General features: G+C 36.8%; 1 protein-coding gene across 2 annotated transcripts in view; it reads right to left on the bottom strand.

Moving 5' to 3' along the window:
• Positions 1-16,889, bottom strand: part of LOC129267839 (NACHT, LRR and PYD domains-containing protein 13-like) — a 113,367-nt gene that overhangs the window by 13,322 nt on the left and 83,156 nt on the right. For both annotated transcript variants that reach the window (XM_064104578.1, XM_064104579.1), the window contains exons 2-3: positions 1,251-1,628; positions 457-890 (exon numbers count right to left, since the gene is read on the bottom strand). In XM_064104578.1, the coding sequence (XP_063960648.1) occupies positions 457-890; positions 1,251-1,586 (770 nt within the window). In that variant the 5' untranslated portion in view covers positions 1,587-1,628. The remainder of the gene's footprint in view (positions 1-456; positions 891-1,250; positions 1,629-16,889) is intronic.

Raw genomic sequence — 16,889 nt, 5'->3', positions numbered from 1 at the left:
TTATTACATTTGTGGGTGCAACAGGGGGGGAATATCATTGATTAAAATGTATATATTTCAGCAACATAAATTAAATTATAACCTCTGAATGAAGGAGTGAGGGAGAGCTAGGTGATCATGGAAAAGGACAAATGACTTACAATAAAATTTAACTAGTGTAGGGTAAAAGGGACACAATGCAATTCATTTTGAAGGTGCCATTATTTCATATTTATTTTTCTAATTCATTATTTCATGAAGTCAAACCAGTAGGTAATTGACATATTATGATCCGACAATGCAATGAAATACTTATGGCTTATACACAAGACACATGACGTCGATGTGATGCGAGAAGTAAAGATTTATATCATTCTATCTTTTGAGGATATGCTTATGTAAATACTTTAATAAAATTACCACATACACAATTGTCTTAAGTAAGTTCTTTTAATCTATAATTCCAACTGTATTTACCCTTCACGGGGGCCTGGGTTGAGCTCCACATCCCCCGCAGTAACAAGCATTAACTCCTGTAGATTAGGCTGCTGAGGTAACTGCTCATCAACCGTTTCATTCGTGTCAGATCCATAGTTTGAAGGAGAGGCTGTGGAGGTTTGACACTCTCTAAAACTTTGCTCCCGTCGGGAAAAGGGAAGGAAATGGAAGAGAAAAAGTGAAAGTAAAGAGGGAAACACGACAAGGAGGGAAAGAGAAACAGAAACGGGAACACCTAATCCGGGAGAAAGGGGCAAACATAAAGAAGAAAACAATAGGAAAATAAAAGGAAAGCAGCAATACAAGAAAGGAGAAAGAAAGAAAAAGAGAAAGGGACGGAATAGGCAAAGTCTCGCGAAAAGCTTTGAATGTGTCGCGGAACTTAGTGAAGCGGAGTTTGTCTGAGATTTTACCTGTTGAGAAAAAAACATGATAAATTGTCATGTTACACGGAGCTTTCGAAGAAAACCATATGGCTATGCTGTCATGTCATGCAGGGAAAGGGGAGGGGGATAGGACAGGCAGAAAATGAAGAGTAAGACAACATGAAGAAGAAATGTTAATGGGATAAAAGCCGGAGGGGAAAAATTAAAAGAGAAAAGAATGATCTTGTAATGGATAATATTTTCTTCGCTTCCATTGCATTTTTAGTGCAAAAGAGGACCTCTGTATCAAATTGTTCTAAAAGTTACATCTCAGACATTTCATGCTCTTTTAGTTTACCTCCCCCATGAAAATGATGTTGTTAAGAAATGATCACAAATATTACCAACCGTTTGACCAGATAGTTCATGATGTAAGGTATCACTCCCTACACGACACGGCTGTGGTGAATCTTGACCCATTTTATTGCATGGTTCGGTATTGCAGTCTCCTTGTTGATTTAACAACGAAGAATCGGTTGAATCCCCTTCAGCTTGTTTGGTCCTGTGATCTTGCGACCCTCCTTCAGAATCATCCTTCTTTGCTTTCAGTCGTTTCCAAAGAACCCTTAGCCTATGAATACGTTCTTTAAGCAATTCTTCTCTCATCTCTCTGACCACCCATTCTTTTATCCTGTGGATAAAAGTTCCGATACGCACTCTCCACTCGCTTAAAGCCACAGGCATGATGAAGAAATCAGACTACACTTCAGAAAAAGAAGTTTTGATCTGGAAAAAAGCGGAGTGAGTATTATTATCATTATTATCATCATTATTATCATTCCTGATTTTACTTATAATCATTATTAATTTTGTTTTTAACATTCTGACGTTTTATTGACCCTGGGTGTCCACGTTAGTTAGGAAACTGCTCTACCAGCGGGCCCTGCGTAACATGATATGGTATCATTAACCTTCTCCAATCTAAATGCTGAGCACCTAGCAAGAAGGCAAAAACGTTCAACTTTAATATGTTTTCGGTATGACTCAGCCGAGTTTATGAGGCAGACGCTCTACCACAGAGCCACCAATGGTGATTGGAGTAGTAATAGTGGTAGAAGCAAAGGTGGTAAAGGTGGTGGTAGTAGTAGTAGTAGTAGTAGTAGTAGTATTAGTAGTAGTAGTAGTAGTAGTAGTAGTAGTAGTAGTAGTTGTAGTACAGTTCCTTTATTTTCCATTAAAACTCAATCAAAATATATACATACAAAATTCATGAATAGAAATCGGAAGGACCCCAAGAAAAGCATAGATTGCTATGATGGGGCCCTGTATAACTGACAAAACAAAACAGATCTTATACATTGTTAAAGTGTAAAGCAGATAAAAAGAAAAGATGTCTCATGCACACACACAATCACTAGATGTTGTTTGAAGGTTTGCATGGTGGCATGTACAATCGCTGATGTTGTTTACGGTACACCATGTGGAGTGTTATAGAAACAGTGGATAGAAGAAGAGAAGAAATTGATAGGCGAGAAAGTAGAGATTTGAGAGTAGAGTATTCTATCTTGAAAGTAGTCCTGAAAAGGACTGTAAACCGGGAAAGATTGGTGAGTTGAGAACTGCTTGAGTAGTAGAGCTGATGAGGAGATGCTGGCTTGAGTCGGCGAGTAGAGATGATGAGTAGTAGAGAGACTCACGTAGCTTCAACAAGCCCTCATCACCTCTACTCGCCGACTCAAGCCAGCATCAGCTCTACTACTCAAGCAATTCTTAACTCATCAATTTTTCCTGGTTTACAGTCCTTTTCAGGACTGCTTTCAAGAAAGAATACTCTACTCTCAAATCTTCACTTTCTCGCCTATCCATTTCTTCTCTTCTTCTATCCACTGTTTATATAACACTCCGCATGGTGTACCGTAAACCACATCAGCGATTACACAATCACTAGTAGTAGTAGTAGTAGCATTAGTAAAAGTGGTAGTAGAAGTGGTAGTAGCAGTAATAAACGTGGAGGTAGAAGTAGTAGTTGTAGTAGTAGTAGTAGTAGTAGTAGTAGCAGCAGTAGTAAAAGTGGTAGTAGTAGAAATGGTATTAGTAGTAGTAATAGTAGAAGTAGTAGTAGTTGTAGTAGTAGTAGTAGTAATAGTAGTATTAGTAAGTAGTAAAAGTGGTAGTTGTAGCAGTAGCAGTACTAGTAGTAATAGTTGTAGTAGAAGTAGTAGTAGTAGCAGTAGTAGTAGTAGTAGTATAGAAGTGATAGTCGCAGTAGTGGTAGTAGTAAGAGTAGAAGTACAGTAGTAGTAGTAGTAGTAGTAGTAGTAGTAGTAGTAGTAGTTGTAACGTCTTATTAGCAGTGATTTTATTAGTAGAACATTTAGAATTAGAAGTATTAGTTGGTGTAATTGTTATAGTAATTTCAATTGTAGTAGAAGTAGTGGTAGAAATATTAGTAGTAGTAGTAGATGTCGATGTAATAGTGGTATAAATCCATTAATATTGTTTTTTATTGTCTATTCATAAAAGGGGTAGCACATTCAACATCAGTTGACCTCCCATGCGACCCCTATGCACAAGAATGCAATAACAGAAAATATTTACAGATAAAACATTCAAAATAACATAACATATGCAAAAAATACAATTAAAGCTGAATTGCGAAGATTAGAGAGATTATTTCAATGGTATTCAAACATTCAAATACATAAATTTAAAGTAGCAAGTGCCAGCGTCAATCGACCTGAGATGTTTCGTTGTATTGTATTGAGGAAAAGTGAAAATACTCTCATTTATTTCTTTCAATAGTATATACATGTAAAAACATACAATACAAATATCATACATTATTTTGAACATAAATATACAAATATAATCATGAAACATTAAGATGAGATTTAAAAAAAATAATGAAAGAAAAAGGTATCCCAAAAAGCCTCAAAGACTTGAAAAAAGGAAAACCAAGAAAAAAACATAAGAATAATTATAGAAGATGATTTACAAATAGAACAGAGTACCGGAATGCGTCGCCACAACAGTAACATTAAAATTAATTATCGTATATATACACAGAGCCGGATACATGTATAAAGAATAATAAAACGTTAGAGTTTGATTGCGATGATTGGTGGGCACGTCGTCAGTACTTTCTTTCAAACCAAAACACTGACGACATGACAGCCGGTCACTAAATGAATCATTAAGAAAAAAGAAGAAAAAAAAAATGAGACTGCGTTTGATAAATGCAAGCAACCGGTCTGAGAGGGATAAAGAAAAAAATACTGTTGCGACGCCACACTCCGGCCCTCTAGAATGCCGAGTGGAAAAATTGTTTAACGGCTATTAAGGTTGGAGAGGAAGAATATTTTTCAATGTTTTTTTTTTAAATTGAATTGAATTGTGCTGAATTTCAGGAGGCAATTCCAAATAATGGGGCCAAGATGACGGACTGACTTCGAAAGAATATTGGTTTCTGTTTTCCAGAGGTGAAAGTTGGTTTACTGTCGGGAAGAATAAGAATGAACATTCACATTTTAACAAAACATTTGAGTTAGATAGGGAGGGAGACGTTTGGTAAAAAAACAAAAACTTTTGCATCAATGAAGCAACCGTAATTTGTTACAGTCGTACACATTCAATGTTGAAAAACGACGAGATAAGGGTAAGGAAGAAGCTACGTAATGGGCATTTGCACATATTTTATGCGAATGACTCTCTTTTGTAGGCGATATAAATTAGATATAAATTTATTTTTTGATATTATATTTAAATTTATTTTTTGATATTATATTTGAATTAATTTAAAGATGACGATTCCCGTATGATGACCGGCAAGCTATTCCACAGTTTTGGACAGGCGTAAAGTAAGGAATGTTTGCAATAAACAGAACGACACCTTGGAATAACAAGATCGTGTCTGACGGACTGCCTCGTATTTTTCGAATGGGTTTTGTTTAGATCCTGAAAATAAATTGAGTAGTATTCTGGTCGAGTCCATGAACACATTTACAAAACAAATATATATCGAAAATAAATGATTCTGTACTTGAATGCCGTCCAATCTAGATTTGAAAACATTTCTTTAGATGGGGTATATATGTGACATCTAATAATCAAACGGGCTGCTCTTTTTTGGAGTTAGGTAATTCGATCCACGTGAATCTGAAAACGATTTCTCCATATCTCTTAATAATAATTCATTTGTGATTCAATAAGGCACATATACATGTATTACAATTTCAGAGTATAATTTTCTACAAGGACGAATTCTTTTTAACATAGCAAGTCCAGCATATATTTTTTACAATTATTATCTACTCGATTATGCCATAAAAGATGTCTTTCAATTATAACACCTAGACATTTGATACTAGAGCATTGACTTATCTCGTCACCATTATAGTTTATGTGAATGCAATAATTTCTATATATATGAAGTTCTTGTTTACCATCTAAGACCATGACTTTTGTTATGATATGATTATTTATCAAGTAAACTAGCAATATAATCAGTTGTAATAAAATATACGAATTATACGACAACTGTAAAGTAGAAACTCACAATTCTCTGTAGTCACGACGTTTCACTAGCCACTAAAGGGCGATTCCATGCTAGAAAATTTAGCTATTTTCACAACATTTTCAACCTGCTGTCCAAACGAACAAAAATCTTCAATTTGATTTGCGGTAATATTAAAGTACAATCGGGTAGACATGCACAAACTTGACAGCAAACAAAAATATGTTGGCCAAAGGGGAATTAGAACTTAAAAAGTTGCGTGTCGTACGGGACATTTCGGCGTCCCGTACGACACACAACATTTTTAACTTATAATTTACCCATAATCATATTTTGTTTTTGTTTTTGTGGGTTATTATTTTTTCACACGACTACCCATTATAGCTTTATCATTGGCAAAAAAAAAAAGAATATGTTATTGCTCAAGCATATGGCGAGGAATTTTAGAAATTGTTGTCAAAATGTCTCATACGACACGTATGGAATCGCTCTAATCGCTTCATCGGGCGAATGAAACACCAGCATGTTTTCTCATGCTACTTTCGTTCAAGAAGTTATACTTGCCTCCATTTATCATAATAATCAAGAACGAGGGGGGGGGGGGACTCACATCGTGGTACAGGGACGTGCTCGGCCGTGATCTGGCAAAACCGTGTAAGTCATTTTTTTGTGTATTTATGTTTCTTGGAGTTTCTATAGTTTTGAATGTGCTCTTTCATGTGGCAAAATTTTAAGTTCTAACTCTAACCATCTTTTGAGATTCGAAAAACCATTTTTTTTTTTAATTGTCTCAAAAATCTGAAGATTTAAAGGACAGAACTACGTAAGTCGACTAACAAAAGTAGTGTTTCAATTTTTTGACGATAATGAAAAGGCAAAACTACCTAAGTCTATTTATTAGAACAATATCTTCGAAAGTAGAAGTTGATTTATCAGACAAAATTACGTATTTCCCACATTTATGCGTTGTAACGGTCGGGATAACCGCATCACGCGCAGTTAGCTAATGTTGATTAGCGCAATAAGGAACCGATATTTAAACTTCTCACAGTCACTATGGTGCCATGGCTTCGAATTCGAGAGGCTGGAGAGGGAGACGGATGTTGAATTTAGCATTATAGAAAATCAAAATTTCCCAACTAAAAGAAGGTAAGCTAAACTATGTAGTATACTTTATTGTTCAGATGACAAACATGAGATTTTATCAAAGACTAAATCTACGTTAGATCTTACGTTAGAGGCTTAACACCGTCTGATCATCATCTCTAAACTTTAAGGTAGGCCTAGAGTAAGTAAGGGTTTATAGAATATTTCGTTATAAATCTATGCATATGAATTTGTATCTAACTTTTGAGTTAAATATAGACTCTTGATCTACAGTGTAAGTAGAATTAGTCTCCATTGTGCCATATCTTCCATAGGGAAACTTCTGCTAAAAATTAGTTGGCGTCAAGACTTTATAAGTCTGACTAGAAACACTGACCTGACACAGTACGTTAAGAATAAACTTTTAGAACAAGCGATCTAAAACATTACAAATTAACTTAACTTTACACAAAGTCTTTATAAAAACCGACATGATAGCGATCCATCTTAGCTATAATTTTACTGTTAGATCTAGATCTGATCTAGATGTACATGTATAACATGGTAGATCTACTGATAGACTGAATCACTGATTTGTTGTTTCAGTCTCAATTTTTCCAAAGAAATCATGCGTGCGGTAATACAATATCATTTTCAAGTGACCTAAATATTTCACATGCGAAGGGCTGCGATTGGAAGCTGACATTGTAAAAAAAAGACAAACGAATGCGGCAATTTCTGCATTTTTTTACATGTTTATATTTTCTAAGTATTTGTGTATTTTGGTGAAAGTTTGATGAATATAATGAGAATACTTTGTTTGATATTGAATTTCATAAATGTTTGCTAATACCGGGGACTCCCTAGTATTGTACGTAGTTTTGCCCGATAAAACCTTGCAATGCGCAGGACATACGTAGTTTTGCCTGATAAAATTTAGCAATGCGGAGGACATTCGTAGTTTTGCCTGATAAAACTTAGCAATGCGGAGGACATTCGTAGTTTTGCCTGATAAACTTTGCGATGCGCAGGACATACGTAGTTTCTGATCAAAAGCTAGGAGTGTAGTCGTCGATTTAACCAGGTAAAAGTTTGTAAGTTTTAAAAATTAAAGAAAATTACAAGATTTAGTGGGGTAACCATATATTTATTTGTCCCAATTCCTTGTATATGTTTCACAGGACAAAGGAAAACAAAAAAAGTCCGATACATCATTCTCTATTTTTTCTAAGAAAGCTAAAGAAGCAATTTTGAATTTTTAAGCTCGAATATCTAGGAATATGCATAAAAGGGGATACGTAGTTTTGCCAGATCACGGCCGTGCTGCTTTGATGACTCCTCTTTTTCAGACCTAATTTTGAGTTCTCTGGATACTCAAAATAACAAAAGTTCCGTTCAGAAGCCGCCCCGTCCCGCTCGCGAAATTCCCGACCTTTCACTGGAAAAAGCGAACGCTTATTTACGACGGTAGTTGATTTAGGAAGAGACTCGTCATAGTCGTAAAACTCTGTCCTGCAATGCAAATTGTGTGACATGAATTTTTTTTTTCGTTTTGCATCTGCAACGGAAACATTCAATATGCGTTTCGTGTGCAAAATTATGGTTGCTACTATGGTAACAGCGATATATCCGATTTAGGATGACTTTCCAGAGCCACATTTGGTTCCTCCCAGAGCTCGAGAGGCCACCCGGGAGCCCACTTCAATTGACGAGTGGATACCAGGCGCAAGCACGCGTAAAAGGGGACAGAGTGGACAAGTACATGTACGTTACGTATAGGCCTATTTAACCTTATAAGGGTGTCAAAAACGATGTTTAAAATACTGAAAAGGGGATATATTTCCAATACTTGTAGGGTTTCACAAGCCAAATGCTTGTTAAGATATACATTTTCATAATCTGGAAAAGACTTGCTTCCCTTATTTGGGGTGCTTTTTCGAAACCCCATGGTCGTGCCTGGTATCCACTCATCATTTGAAGTGCCCCCCCCCCCCCGGAATTTGAATCGAACCCCCCACTTCTGGGGAAAGTAAAACATAATGCCCATTATATTGTGTGCTAGAGGCATATCGTTTGTGTAGAAGGAGTACACAAAAGAAAAACCCCGCAAATTCTGCTGGTGTTCAGACGTATATGCCTATTGCATATGCTGTGTACATATCAACGCATGCGAAATGGTTTCGGCTGGAGAGGTGATCTGACCCATGGAATCAATTGCCAGTGATCCCACTTTAATCCACATTAAATGCAACATCGATTCGATGGACTGTAATGATCTATATCTCAGCCTTAATTCAGTAAGTTTTTCCTCACTCAATATGTACTCGATTTGTTTGAAAAAAAAAAAAAACACTTTCTTATCCATGTCATAATCTATTGTGGGCCTTGCATTTCGAATGTCTCCAGCCAGCTGTCATAGTAGAGGCTCGCTGCCGTCTCAGGGGGCATATACGATGATGACCAGACGTACATGCATGAAAACGGGATTTAATCTCGCAGCATGGTGCGGGTGTCGCGTGTAAGAATTTTGCAAACGAAAAACAGATCTATAGGGCCTGTATCATAATACTTAGCAATGAATGTAGAACAGTTTTCTACGTTTGATTCCATTGATTAATAATGTACGAATAATCGTGAAAATCGAATGTACGATTAATTGCTAATTTTTGTGTTAGGAGACCCTAATGTTACCGTCCCTGAGGTTTGCGAAAGATGGCTATTATTTTTCCCACCGCAGTTGTGGAAGCCGATATGAATACTCATTACTTGCGTCTTCGGAATAAGAGTACACATGCGATGTCAGTAGGCGTTCAGGTTGCCACGAATGAATCAGCACCCTCAAATTACCGGTACCCTTACATGAGTCCCATCGGCCTTATAGGCTTAGATCTATATCTTGATCCTATTCTTAAACGCTTATGAAATTGACATTAATGACAGGGAAAAAATGCTAGGGTAGGTTATGGCTAGCCTAGGCAAGTGCATTAACTTTATCTCAAATCTGGACCTTTCCATGCCTGCGGCTGACTAATGCCATGGTAGATTTATAATTCGTTAATTCCGAACTTTACGTTTACTTACATTTAACAACCGAGCTCTGTCACCTTGGTTTAATAGGTCTAGTCCGTACATAGAAGTAGATCTAATAACACAATTGCCGATTTGGAGCAAGGGAAAGTAAAAACGTTATAATTGGTAAAGAAAATGCAGATCGATTAATCATATTTAGTTGATCAAGGCGGGGATCAAGATCGAGAGTTAGAATACTCTGCGATTGCAATAGTATCCAGAGCCGTGCGTTAAACATAAACAGTTTATTTGCATGTTCTGTTCAATGTTCCTGAGTTAAGAATACGTTCCATGCTGATACAGCGTAGATCAGAGTCTATCAAGGTCTTGAGACTAAGTTAGATCGATCTAGGACTAGTTCTGCATACGGACTAGACCTATTAAAGGCTACAAGCTACTGGCATTAGTCGGCGTCATAGCATAAGACAGGTCCAGATTTGAGATAAAAATAATGCGCTAGCCTAAGCTAGCCCTAGCCTAGCATTTGTCTTGTCATTAATGGCAGTTTGATAAGTGTTTAAGAATTAGATCTAGATAAAGATCTAAGCTTATAATAAGGCCTATGCAGCTAATATAAGGGTGCCGGTAATTTGAGGGTGCTGATTCATTCGTGGCAATGTGAACGCTAGAACGACGAGCATGCGTACTCTTTATTCCGAAGACGCAAGTCATTAATATTCATATTGGCTTTCACTACTGCGGTGGGAAAAATAATTTCGTGTCCCGCTCGCAAGACCCCCGTAACGAAACAGCCCAAGTCCCCTTGCCCTACCAAAATTGTCCAGCAGGAGTACCGCACGCGAGAGCTGCACGCACGGCTTTAAAACTCCCTCATAGCAGCTCTGGTATCGCTAGCGCCCAGATAGGCTACACATGCACAACGTTAGCGCGCACCGTACCTACTGTACCGCGATCCCGTTCCGTAGACCCGTTTTTTCTCACCATCCAGTCCCGGCACCCAGAAAATATTTAGTTCCCAAGACCCCGTAGTTTCCCTTTGCGTTCCTTAGACCCAAATCAAATAAAAAAAACCCTATTTCATGATTTTGTGGGGCACACCTCCATAAAAAAACAATATTTGAGTGTTTTTTTTTCTGATACCAGCAGTGCTGACTTTGATAACGGCAATTAAATAATTAGTCATAATAGAAAACACTTATATCATGCTGATAATAAAATACATTTACCCGACATGAACTTTGAACATGATCATGTGACCTCAACCATGTGCAAAACAACTTGATTACCCTTATGTCTATGTTTTATTAGCCTTTAAACAAGGCCCCTTGTCTGTTGTGATATTCACATCACATACCTAAACGACTGGAGACAAGACTATTCGCAAGAAGCCGAGTGAGTGCGAGGATTTGGCGATCAGCCACTAGGCCTTTGGGAACCTGACTTGGATTTCTTATGTTAACCATTGTTTCCGAGCCGGAATTGCTACCTGAGAGGTAGCAGCCAATCAGCGAACGTATCTCGCATGACATGAGCATCCTGGTGTGTTGCGCTTTCCACGACGAGATCACTGGAAAGGTCCCTGTGAGTGTGTTAACTTTTGTCTTAATTGGACTTGATCTGATACTCTGAATGCCATGTAGTTGAGTTGAACATTACATATAAACCTCTGGGAGACATGTGGATTTAATTTTATGTGAAGGATCTCGCCAAATCATTGAATTTTCACCTTCTCTTGAATGAGCAAATTGTTTTTGACCTGTATGTGTGGAAATTGTGGTCCCACATACAATATTATCTGTGGGTAACATGTGACAAAGTGTACTTTCACTTTCAATTATTCCACCTCTTTGTCTTCATCCACGGAGCTTACATTCTTCCCTTCTCTCTCCTTCACTGCGGTCTTCAGCAACATCATGCCGTCAACACGTCAAGGTTCTTCTGCTGGAAGTAGTCTTGCTTCAGACTTTTCTGATGTCCACGATATCATTAAAAAAATATTTTGTGAAGATGATTTTGTGTCCGCGTTGGAGAGGAGCATTGAGAAAGTTCTCTCAAAGCGCCAGCGAGAGTTTGAGGAGAGGATAGAGAGGCAGGAAGGTGAAATCCATGATCTACAAGTAGCATTGAATAAAAAGGAGGCTGAGATCCACTCAATCACAACTTCCACGAAGAAGCTGGAAAGCAGAGTAGAGGCTTACGAGGGTAAGAGCAACGAGCTAGAGCAGTATAGTAGGAGGAACTCTGTTCGGGTGTTTGGTGTGCCAGAGTCATCAACAGAGTCTACGGACAACCTGGTGATGAAGGTAGCGACAGATCGCCTTGGCTGCCCAATTAGCAAGGCTGATATCGACAGGTCGCATCGATCGGGAAAGCCCCGCTCTGACAAAAAGCCACGGCCTATCCTAGTCAAGCTCTGCTCCTATCGAGTGAAGGCTGCACTGATGAAGGATCGCCGTAAATTGAAGGGGTCAGGTATCTCCATCCAGGAGGACCTAACTCAATTAAATCATCAAATTCTCATGAAATTGTCCTCCCATCCAAAAGTTGAAGCGGCTTGGTCAACTGATGGGAGAGTCATGGCTGCCCTCAAGACCAACCAAGAGGGAATCCAAGTTAAAAGGTCCTTCTCATCACTGCAACAAGTCTCTTCTTTATAACTTCCAACTTTTGTGTTTAATTTTATTTCCACTGTTACCTCTCTCGGGGGTTTACCTTTTAATCGTAACTTGAAAATTACTTCACCCTTTTTCTGATTTTCACTTATTTTCTTAGTTTTTTTTTTTCTCTCTTTTCTTCCCCCTTTTTTTTCTTCTAACTTGTGTCTCGTTGTATATTTATAATGTCATTTGCTCTTGCATTTGCTTTTCTTCTATATACTATGTAAATACCTGTATATATTCATCATATAGTTGTTAATGTGTCTGTGTGTGTGAGGGTGTCTGTGAATATGTGTAATGGTTGTCCTCAGATTTCCATGTTTCATCTACCCTTTTTGATATTTTATATTTGTTTGGTCTGTGACGGATATGGTTAAAAAAATGCTGTTTTGGTTTATTGTTTGCTTGTCGAAATCTCTCCTCATGGATGACGGATTTAATTTTCCAGAACCGGTTATTAATGAGTGTAAATACATAAACTGTGAAGATTTCCAATGTAATGGTGAAAACTTTTCCGTTATGCATATTAATTCGAGAAGTCTCTTTAAAAATTTTGAAGATTTGGCGGTCTTGTTATCATGTATAAATCATAATTTTTCTGTGATTGGTGTTTCAGAAACCTGGTTTACTTCATCCACAGAAGTAGCTATGTTTGATATTCCTGGATATTCACTTGTTCAAGTATGTCGATCAAATAAAAAAAGGTGGTGGTGTAGCATGTTATGTCAGAGAGGGGCTTGATTACAAATTACGCAATGATTTATCAACGGCAAATACTTATTATGAGTCTGTATTTATTGAATTGAATAATGCAAACAAAAAGTCAATTGTTGGTTGTGTGTATAGAGCCCCTGGCAATGATATTCGATCATTTACTGATGACTTTGACCAAGAAATGCAAATATTGAGTAAAGAAAATAAGGACATTTATATTATGGGTGATTTTAACATTAACTTGTTAAATGCTAATACAGATGAAAAGGTTAGAGATTTTAATAATTTCATGTGTTCATTTGGCTTGTTTTCCCTAATCACTAAACCTACACGCATAACATCATCTTCAGCAACCTTAATTGATAATATGTTTACCAATTGTGTTCAATATCAATTCTGCTCTGGAATATTTTGTTCTGATTTTTCTGATCATATGCCGATTTGTAGCATTAACAAAGGCAATGCCATTACTTCTAGTGAAACAAAAAGAAAAGTGTTTAGACGTCTAATTACTGAAGTAAGAATGAATTACTTTAGACAAGATTTACTTAACACAGATTGGTCTATTTTGTATGATTTGTTTGACGCTAATGTGTCGTTTAACTATTTTAGTGACCTTTTTTCTCAGTTATACAGTGAACATTTCCCTTTAATTGAATGCAGTGGTAAGAATAAATGCAGGAAACCATGGATTACTCCAGTTCTTCTAAAATCCATTCATAAAAAGCACAAGCTTTACTATGCATATACAAAAAATAAAAACGAAATTAATCGGAAAAAGTATATTGATTACAAAAATACATTGACAAATCTTGTTCGTCAAAGTAAGAAGAATTATTATGATAATGTTTTTCGAACAAATCAAAATGATATGAGAAAGACTTGGTCCCATATTAATGAATTGCTGGGGAGGGGGAAGAAAATGCCACTCCCAAATGATATGTATCATAACGAATTGTTGTTAAATTCAGATCTACATAAAGCAGAGTATTTTAATAAATATTTTATTGATCTACCTTCTAAAATAAGCAAGAAAATTCCTTCTGTCCAATCCTCATACAGAGATTTTATGTCGGTCCAAAATCACTCTTCATCCTTGTATTTTCGACCAACATCTGTTTGTGAAATTTCTAATTTGGTTTCGACTTTAAAACCATCGAAGGCATGCAGGTCAGATGATATTTCTCCCAAGGTCATAAAAAATTGTATTCAATGCATTGTTGATCCCTTATGCGATATTTTTAATAAGTCCTTGTTTCAGGGTATTGTCCCTGACAAACTGAAAATAGCTAGAGTAGTCCCAGTATTTAAAAAGAATGATCGTAAATGCATTGAAAATTACAGACCTATTGCGTTGTTACCCATATTCTCAAAAATTATTGAGAAAATAGTGTACAAAAGAATGGATGATTTCCTTCAACTTCATAACATAATGATACCACAACAATTTGGCTTTCGTTTCGAAAGAATTACTCCACAAGTATGGGCGTCTTGAATTTAGTAAATACCATTATAAGTGCAATTGATAGTGGAAAACTTTGTATTGGTGTGTTTCTTGATCTATCGAAAGCATTTGATACTATCGATCATGATATATTATTGGACAAGCTTGAGCATTATGGTGTTCGTGGGGTAGCCTTAAGTTGGTTCAAAAATTACTTAACGAATATATGTCAGTATGTAACGATTAATGGAGTTAAATCACAATCTAAGGAGGTTAAATGTGGTGTACCCCAAGGCTCAGTTCTGGGTCCCTTATTGTTCTTGATTTATGTTAATGACATTATAAATTCATCAAAATTGTTTACTTATTCACTATTCGCAGATGACACTTGCTTACTTTCCCATCACAAAGATATGGAAACTCTCATATTCTCAACTAACAATGAAATAAAAAATATATTTAAATGGTTTTGCTGTAACAAGCTTTTATTAAATGCTAGTAAAACTCAATATATTGTCTTTAGAACAAGGGGTAAACGAGTCCCTGAAGATACTAATCCATTATCAATAGGAGGCCATCAGATCAATCGAAGTCAAGATGTAAGGTTTTTGGGAGTTGTAGTTGATGATCACTTATCATGGAAAAATCACCTCAGTTATGTTTGTACTAAGGTATCAAGGAGTGTTGGTGTCATTTATAAGTTACGTTTCTCTCTACCTCAGCAGACCTTAGTAACTCTTTACAATGCTATTATTATGCCACACTTAAATTATTGTAATGTTGCATGGGGAAATACATATAGGAACCATTTAAACAAACTGCTAGTTCTTCAGAAGTTATGAGGCTCATGACATATTCGAATTACAGATGTCCAAGTATTCATTTATTTCTGCAATTGAAGATTTTGCCTCTTGGTGATTTAGTCTCCTTCAATTGCTTGATATTTATGTACAAATCACAATCCTCTCAAAACTGTTCATTTTTAAAAGATGCATTTGTTGTTAACTCAAATGTCCATTTGTACAATACACGACAGAAAAATCTTATCCACCAGCCACTTGCAAGAACAAATACTGCTTTGAATTATTTTGTGATAGTTTGTACAAAAGAATGGAACAAGTTACCACAAAACGTTAGATCCAGTCCAACACTGCCCATATTTAAAAATTCATGTCGAAAATATTTATTTGAAAGATTACAAAATATCTAATAAATTGATTCTTGATCAACCATGTGTGTGTAAGTGTGTGTGTGTGTGTGTGTGTGTGCGTGTTTGTGTTTGTATGTATTTTCTTATTTACTCTTTAGATTATCATTGTAAATATCTTTCTCATCTCATTATTGTTGTAATGTACTTTATAAGGGGCCCCTCTCACAAGCTCTGCTTCTATGGGGTCCCAAGCCTATCATGTATTCTCATTTTTGTTAAACTATGTAATATGTCTCTTGTTCTTGATTGGTTTGAATAAATTTGAACTTGAACTTGAACTTATGCCATAGGTGTGTAATGATCTTCGCATGCAGGTCGCAGGCACCATACACAGACTTCACACCTCCGATCTTGTTAGCAAACGACACGAGGAAAGGCAGTGCGAAGCTGCTGTTCTGATTGGTTATATTCAAAGGGTGACTAATTAGCATGCTCATGAATAATTCATAGCGGTGACAAGCGGTGCAAGTCAGGTTCCAAAAGGCCCTCACGACAAGTCGTTCGGCTCGCGCGTTCACTCGGGTATCGCCAGTTCTCTGGGTAGGCCGCTAGTCTCATTTCAGCCACTACCTGACGAGGAATAGAGCCAAGTCGCGAGGGCCTTGTCAAAAGGCTAATGATTCATGAACTACATGTGTAGATCCATAAACTTTCTAAGTTATGATGCAAATTCAACAAATACCGGCCCCTAACACGGCCAAAGTTCATTGACCCTAAATGACCTTTGATTTTGGTCATGTGACCTGAAACAAGCACAAGATATTCAGGGATACATAGATACCCTTATGTCCCAAGTTTCTATGAACTAGATTTATAATTTTTTTCAGTTATGATGACAATTCCACAAATACCCCAACATTATCAAAGTTCGTTGACCCTAAATGAGCTTTGAACTTTGTCATGTGACCCAAAGATCGGACAGGATGCTCAGGGATACATAATTGCTCTTATGTCTAAGTTTTATCAACTAGATCCATAAAATTTCAAAGTTATGATGACGATTTCACAAATACCCCCAACATGGTCAAAGTTCGTTGACCCTAAGTGACCTTTGACATTAGTCATGTGACCTGAGACTTAAGCAGCATCTTTGATGATACACTGTCACCCTTATGTCCATGTTTTATGAACTAGGGCCATTCATTTTTGAAGTTATGACGACATTTCAAAAACTTAACCTTGGTTAATATTTCGACATTGATTTCCCCAACATGGTCTAAGTTCATTGACCCTAAATGACCTTTGACCTTAGTCACGTGACCTGAATCTCAGGCAAGATTTTCAGTAATACTTGATTACCCTTTTGTCCAAGTTTCATGAACTACGTCCATATACTTTCTAAGTTATGATTACATTTCAAAAACTTAACCTTGGTTAAGATTTCAATGTTTAC

Source organism: Lytechinus pictus, chromosome 9 (genome assembly GCF_037042905.1).
Source record: "Lytechinus pictus isolate F3 Inbred chromosome 9, Lp3.0, whole genome shotgun sequence".
Taxonomy (NCBI): Eukaryota; Metazoa; Echinodermata; class Echinoidea; order Temnopleuroida; family Toxopneustidae; genus Lytechinus; species Lytechinus pictus.
Note: the sequence above shows the minus strand (reverse complement) of the source record. Positions and strands in the feature narration are given on the sequence as shown.